This window comes from Haliotis rufescens, unplaced genomic scaffold, assembly GCF_023055435.1.
Source record: "Haliotis rufescens isolate VD_foot unplaced genomic scaffold, xgHalRufe1.0.p SCAF_148, whole genome shotgun sequence".
Taxonomy (NCBI): domain Eukaryota; kingdom Metazoa; phylum Mollusca; class Gastropoda; order Lepetellida; family Haliotidae; genus Haliotis; species Haliotis rufescens.
In genome coordinates, this window is record NW_025963833.1 from 122,812 (window position 1) to 130,858 (window position 8,047).

Sequence of the window (8,047 nt, forward strand, 5' to 3'; positions counted from 1 at the left end):
CACAATGGGGTTGGAAATGTAGTTTATCGTGTTGATTAAAAGAAATAACACTAACAGACCACTTCTCCCCATCGTGGAATAGGTTTCTCCGGTCAAGCTTTAAGAGTAACGAATATTTCTTCCTTTAAAAAGTTGCCTCCTTTCGAAAAATATTTACTTCTCCCAAAAGTGATTGCATATCCCCTACTTAATTTTAGAACCTCAAATCATATTGTACCTGTAGATTCTAGCAGGTGACATGGTATATCCCGGAAGGACAGACCGGGGCATCTTTGCAAGGGACGAATTTCATTCTCTGTTTAAATGTAACGCCTACGAGAATGAAAGATCAATGTATTAAGTAGATACATATTATTATTATTGTCTTGTGTTTTATGTAAAACATCAATGATATGTAGAATATGCTCTTGAATATCATCGAAAACAGGGGGCACGGGTGGCGCGACACCAGAAACCTATGATTGTGGGTTCGAATCCCGGTTCGCCACCATTATGTTTCAAGATTTGACAGCGGCGTTATGTCAACCTCAATCCCATATTAAACTGACACACCGTGATATAACTGAAATTCTGTTCCAAGCTGCGTTATGCCAAACTCACTCCCACATCAAGCTGACACGCCGTGATATAACTGAAATAGTGTTCAAAGTGGCGTTATACCAAACTCACTCACTCCCTCATCAAGCTGACACGCCGTGATATAACTGAAATATTGTTCAAAGCGGCGTTATATCAAACTCACTCACTCCCACATCAAGCTGACACGCCGTGATCTAACTGAAATAGTTTTCAAAGCGGCGTTATGCCAAACTCACTCCCACATCAAGCTGACACGCCGTGATATAACTGAAATATTGTTCAAAGCGGCGTTATACCAAACTCAATCCCACATCAAGCTAACCCGCCGTGATATAACTGAAATATTGTTCAAAGCGGCGTTATACCAAACTCACTCCCACATCAAGCTGACACGCCGTGATATAACTGAAATATTGTTCAAAGCGGCGTTTAGTCAAACTCACTCCCACATCAAGCTGACACGCCGTGATATAACTGAAATATTGTTCAAAGCGGCGTTATGCCAAACTCACTCACGCCCACATCAAGCTGACACGCCGTGATCTAACTGAAATATTGTTCAAAGCGGCGTTATACCAAACTCACTAACTCCCACATCAAGCTGACACGCCGTGATATAACTGAAATATTGTTCAAAGCGGCGTTATACCAAACTCACTCACTCCCACATCAAGCTGACACGCCGTTATATAACTGAAATATTGTTCAAAGCGGCGTTTAGTCAAACTCACTCCCACATCAAGCTGACACGCCGTGATATAACTGAAATATTGTTCAAAGCGGCGTTATGCCAAACTCACTCACGCCCACATCAAGCTGACACGCCGTGATATAACTGAAATATTGTTCAAAGCGGCGTTATACCAAACTCACTAACTCCCACATCAAGCTGACACGCCGTGATATAACTGAAATATTGTTCAAAGCGGCGTTATACCAAACTCACTCACTCCCACATCAAGCTGACACGCCGTTATATAACTGAAATATTGTTCAAAGCGGCGTTTAGTCAAACTCACTCCCACATCAAGCTGACACGCCGTGATATAACTGAAATATTGTTCAAAGCGGCGTTATGCCAAACTCACTCACGCCCACATCAAGCTGACACGCCGTGATATAACTGAAATATTGTTCAAAGCGGCGTTATACCAAACTCACTGCCACATCAAGCTGACACGCCGTGATATAACTGAAATATTGTTCAAAGCGATGTTATACCAAACTCACTCACTCCCACATCAAGCTGACACGCCGTGATATAACTGAAATATTGTTCAAAGCGGCGTTATACCAAACTCACTCCCACATCAAGCTGACACGCCGTGATCTAACTGAAATATTGTCTTAAGCGGCGTTATACCAAACTCACTCACTCCCACATCAAGCTGACACGCCGTGATCTAACTGAAATATTGTCTTAAGCGGCGTTATACCAAACTCACTCACTCCCACATCAAGCTGACACGCCGTGATATAACTGAAATATTGTTCAAAGCGGCATTATGCCAAACTGACTCCCACATCAAGCTAACACGCCGTGATATAACTGAAATATTGTTCAAAGCGGCGTTATGCCAAACTCACTCCCACATCAAGCTGACACGCCGTGATATAACTGAAATATTGTTCAAATCGGCGTTATGCCAAACTCACTCCCACATCAAGCTGACACGCCGTGATATAATTGAAATATTGTTCAAATCGGCGTTATACCATACTCACTCACTCACAGTCGTTATGGTGTTACATACCAACACCGTGACCCGATTGGTCTATCGCAAGAGCACCATTTTCATTTAAAATTCGTACTGTCAGGGGGTTGACGGATATGACAAGTTTTTTTTAAAGTTTTCGTATCCAGAAATTATATTTCCAAACGCACATTTTCATTGCATTGACCCAGTGTATGGGAAGCATTAATGTCACATTACTATATTACACTGGCAGTAGGGGCTTGGGGAAGCCAAGTGGATTCAAGCGCTCGCTCGTCACGCCGAAGACCCGGGTTCAATTCCCCACATGGCTACAATGTGTGAAGCCCATTTCTGGTGTCCCCCGCCGTGATAGCGCTAGAATATTGCAAAATACATCACACTCACTCACTCTCTCACTCACTCACTCACTCACTCACTCACTCACTCACTCACTCACTCACTCACTCAGTTAACTGACATGCGCAAATCGGATTTTGAAATATTTTGGTAAAAGGAGCAACGTCAGGATATGGAATTGAATATTTTTCTTTTTGCACACAAAAAATTATGTTAATATACTTCGACCTGCAAGATTATCATAAAATGTTTTTCTTTCATAGAAAGGCCCACTACGCCTTTTCTACACTGTCGACGACAAACCCAACAACAAGCGGAAACCGTCTGCTGCTGAAAGTGAGATCGAGGCTGATAATGACGTAAAGAGAACAAAAATGGAAGAAGTCGAGCGTGCAGAAGATGATACAATTCCGTGCACGCATATCAAGCAGGAACGCCAAGCGGGGACGCATTCGCAGATAGAAATATGCGATGCCGGTGAAATGTTTAGCGACATAAGTGATTATGAACCGTCTCCATTACCAGACTACTGCCAGCAGATTCACGTGACCAGCGAGGGAAGCGACAGCACGATCACATACGGAAATACGGAGGACAACCAACATGAACCCACAAACAATAGTAACACAGCTACGGACGATACGTCTGTCCAGAGTCTTTGCAGCAGTCGTGTCTGTGATTCCGAGACTGCGATGACTGAAAGCAGCAATTCTGTTATCACCACCGGATATACCAAATTGCCTCCCTTGTCAAACAAAGATCAAACTGTCAGTCATTTTGCCCAAGGCATTGACCATTCACTTGACCGTACGTCCAATACCAAATTGAATGATGAGGGTTGTGTTGCTCAGAAACAATTAAACGGAGTGACGAAAGACAAGCCAATGCCGGAGGCACGTTCCAATGGTGTTGGGTATACTTCCGTTAAAATATGGCAGAAACCGAACGGTATTACCCGCGTTAAGCCCGACAACAACGGTATTAAACAACAAAAAGGTATTGTGTGTACCAAATTCCAGAATACTGAAGACAGAGCAAACAATAACACAATAAACGTGGAAACCAAACTTCAAAATGGACATGAGGTGTCGTTTTCCGTCGACTTGAAATCAGAACCTTTGGATCTTTCGGAGCCTTCTAGGAAAGGTATCTGCGGCCAGAAACCAATCGTCATCGGCGAAATCGATTTTTGATTTCGTAAAAGAAAATATGTTTGGAAGGTTTACTTTGATTATTGTTTACCATATATATAGCCGTCGATGTCAAAGTATCTTCCGTTATTTGACGGTGCTTTATGTCGCCAATGCAGATGTATAATTAACGGCATTGAAGCGGCTTACCCTTATTGTGCTATTGTGCTATGAATGTATCTCCTCATAATTGGTGGTGCTGTCGAAACGAAGTCTTATACAAGCTCATTCTTTGTTTCCTTGAAGTTTTTTCAAGTCGTAGAAAGCCACGAGTCTTTGGGTCAATTCGCCTTCAACATCCCTATACGTACAGGAAGCTATACCTTATATAAAAACCAGATGCGGATTGGGAATAAAGAGGTGATGTATGTAAAGAGAGATAAATGAAATGTTTTGACAAATCATATTCATCACAGCTGGAATTCTTCAAAAATCAAATTGTCAAACCATACAGCAGCATCTATCTACGGTTAAGACATCAATAGGCTGACGGTGGAGGAAACCTCTTTCAAATTACCCTGACTCGCGAAGATGATGTAAGTGTCACAAGCGAGACTCTCCAATCAACGCACGTGTGTAGGACGAAAAGCGAATGTCCTTCTTCTGGTTCTGTATCCGTGTGAAGGAAGAAGTGCCTGGTACATGTTCAGACTTTAAGCAATTATATTATGACTGACTACACGTCTCTGGGGCGGTTACCTTGTTTCCATAGACTGTTATGATTTGTTAGACAGGAAACCTGGTCTCAAACTAATTGCCATCACTGACTGGGGATGACTTTTGTTGTTATAGTTTCATGATTATCATTGTAACACACAGTCATTAAGTGTAAGGTTAGCGATGGCCTGTCTTTCGTGGATGTCGTTGTGGAGACGATTGTTAAGTTTTATCTCTGTGACTGTTTACTGTACATGCACTGTGACGGTTCCTCTTAGGATTCCGGGCACATCGCATGCACTGTGACAGTTCCTGCTAGGATTCCGGGCACTTTGCATGCACTGTGACGATTCCTGCTATGATTCCGGGCACTTTGCATGCACTGTGACGATTCCTCCTAGGATTCCGGGCACTTTGCTTGAACTATGGCGGTTCTTCGTGGGATTCTGGGCACATCGCATGCACTGTAACGGTTCCTCCTAGGATTCCAGGCACTTTGCACGCACTGAACGGTTCCTCCTAGGATTCCGGGCACTTTGCATGCACTGTGACGGTTCCTGTTTGGATTCCGGGCACTTTGCACGCACTGAACGGTTCTTCCTAGGATTCCGGGCATTTTGCATGCACTGTGACGGTTCCTCCTTTGATTCCGGGCACTTTGGATCCACTGTGACGGTTCTTCGTGGGATTCCGGGCACTTTGCACGCACTGTGACGGTTCCTGCTAGGATTCCAAGCACTTTGCCTGTCCTGTCATTGTTCAACAATTATTGAGTTTTGTTTCTTATTTTGTTGTTTTTACTTGTTTAACACAGCTAAAATATTTCAACAAGTGCTAGTATCTCCCTTAACAGCGATCTACAAATATCCTTGATAGGGCCCGTTCCTATACTAAGGCTGTAAATTTAGGGTGGCGGGTATCCTTGATAGGGCCCGTTCTTACGCTAAGGGTATATATTTACGGTGATGGAAGAGGGCAAGCTTTTCGTTCTTTGAATCTTGGTGTAAGGCACTGATATAGTATTGCATCTGCAGCCTGTCAAATTCCTGATTTCATCTTGAACGGTACTTCTTGCATGTACCAGTCGCTTCGGTAGCTGGCTGACAATCTTGCCAAGACAGTATAGTAGGGTTCCGATGATGTTACTGGTGCTACAGTTCTAAATAAAATGGCATGACGTGGGGCATAAGTTTCAACATTTCTTTCAACTTTTGTCAAAGTCGGCAAATATTGGTGAGGTCAAATTGTGATAAATACGTTCAGTAAATAAATATTAATATACAGTCTGTTTGGTTGGACAACTGAATAGGTTTATTAATGTAATCCTCTGAAATAAATAAATAGAAGGGGGGAACAATTTCTGTAATCATAAGACCTTTACTAAGATCAGAGGTCATGTACGATTCCGACTCTATCATAAGCACGTGTTTATGAATCACTATCAAATAGTGTGAATACCTTTATCAATAGGAGGATGCGTATATAATTTCAATTACTTTCTATAACAATGTTTACAATTTAGTATCGACTTTTTCTGTTCAAATCAGGTTTGATAGCATGCTAATATCTCATGATTGGTATACTGTCAGTGACAATTAGTGTGTAGCGGTTTGCAAGGTCATATGTGGCGAGTCCTCGGTTAAAGAGGAAAAGAAAATCATTTCTATCACAGAATAAAGTCGATTAGCGGTCTTAGGTGGGCATCATCAACCTCATATTAATTAAATAATTGCAGAAATAGACCTACATTGCTATTGTCACGTGAAATATTCGTTCCTGTGAACAATCCATCATGTATTATCTAGTATTGATATGAGTTTTCATAAAAATAAATAGAATCTTCTCGAATTGTTAATATTTATATATGATCGTATTTTTTTAAAATTTCACATTTGGTATTTACATTTTTTTTTAAATATAAGCATAGATTGATTTATGACAGTATGAAAAGTATGACTATCTGATAAACACTATGGGCGGCTTCATCAGATTACTTTGTGCTCACAAGATTGTCTGTCGGCACAAACCAGATCGGGAAGCCAGGTGACTTTGTGCATTGCGTTTCATCGTACCCCGATTTCTTGGGGTTTTGCTTATAATATCAACCACCGGCTTATGCCCTAACAGCTGGGATCGTTTGCTGAACATGTTTGTGATATTCTTACAATGCGATAAATGTCTGATTACAGTAGATGAATATCCTTAACCATATTCATCAATGGTGGTCCGTCGGTATTCCATGTACATATTAAGAACAAGCTATATGTTAGAATGTAAAATAATAATATATGAAAATAAATATGCTTAACGTCGAACCAGCAAAATGTTCGTCAGCTACAGAAAAGGCGAATTTGAAGCCTTTGACATCATTTAATCTCGTAGGAAAATTATCAGTAGTAAGGTGAAGCACGCGTCCCTCCCCTGATCTACTTGTAATTATTAATATCAGTATCCGTATGAATCACTGACAAAATTAAAAACAGTATTCCACCGTATTGTAAATAGTGCGTCTCAATGTTATGTTCCAATTGACAGAGGTTATGTTAATTCATCTACATATTCAGCCACAAAATGTCAACCAGGATTACGCAAGTTCAAACATATCTTCAAAGCTCGGTATTAACATATCAGGCCTAGAACAATGTTACGTATTTACCGTTATGATGGTAAACGGTTCCGTTATAATAATTACATAACGTACCGGGACAGCACACCATACAAAAAGTGATATTATCGAAAATAGCATTTTCCTTAAAAAATCGGAATATTAGAGCCATTTGGACTTTAACTATTCAATCCTTTTCCAGGAATTTTACATTGAATACATTATAACGATTATTTATGGTGCATGTATGTTTCGGAGTTACATAATCCAGACTTGCTGGTTTGTGACGGTCAGCTTGGGAGTAACATTATTTTAAAAGATATATTTTGGTTTCGCTAGTGGTAAGATAAGTATTAATAAATATACAAAGTTATTACTGGAATATGTCACTGTAATTATGGATTAATTATGGTTTTAGGACTATGGTCATACATCGAGGGCATCCTTGCTTTTTTGTTTTGTGTATTTTATTTTGAATTTATTTGCATTCACAGGCTGTTGTAGCATGTCTTCGTTGATGCTGTTGAAAACAGCTGTTTGTGTACCTAGTTCCCTGTTGTAGTGTATAGCCCTGTCATGCTGCGATTCCTCTTAAAGAGAATAAAACCATACTGTTAATGTACTCTTGCGTTATCTGTCAGTAATCCCAGTCATATGTCGTAACAGCTGTTTTGCCTTTTACGGCCATTGGGATCTGTTTCGTCGGATAATCAAGACTGGTTATTCTGGTAACTCCTCCTTTTGCCTACAGTGCACTTTGCCTACAGTATTAAAAAAACAACTTTAGGTTCAGGCACTCCATAGCAAACCTTCGTCCCTATACTGTAATGAACTTATCCATGCAATTCCATTGTCAATAAGGTTCGATCCCCGGCCGCGTCATACCAAAAGACGTTAAAAGATGGTACTTGTTGTTACCCTGTCTGGCGCTCGGCATTAAGGGGCTAAAACAAGGACTGGTC

At 40.8% G+C, this 8,047-nt stretch overlaps 1 protein-coding gene across 5 annotated transcripts in view; it reads left to right on the forward strand.

Moving 5' to 3' along the window:
* LOC124110541 (polycomb group protein Psc-like) overlaps nt 1-7,703 on the forward strand; it is a 43,703-nt gene extending 36,000 nt beyond the window's left edge. For all 5 annotated transcript variants that reach the window (XM_046469921.2, XM_048395805.1, XM_046469922.2 and 2 more), the window contains one exon: nt 2,897-7,703. In XM_046469921.2, coding sequence (XP_046325877.1) covers nt 2,897-3,826 — 930 coding nt within the window. In that variant the 3' untranslated portion in view covers nt 3,827-7,703. The remainder of the gene's footprint in view (nt 1-2,896) is intronic.
* Nucleotides 7,704-8,047: the final 344 nt, after the last annotated feature.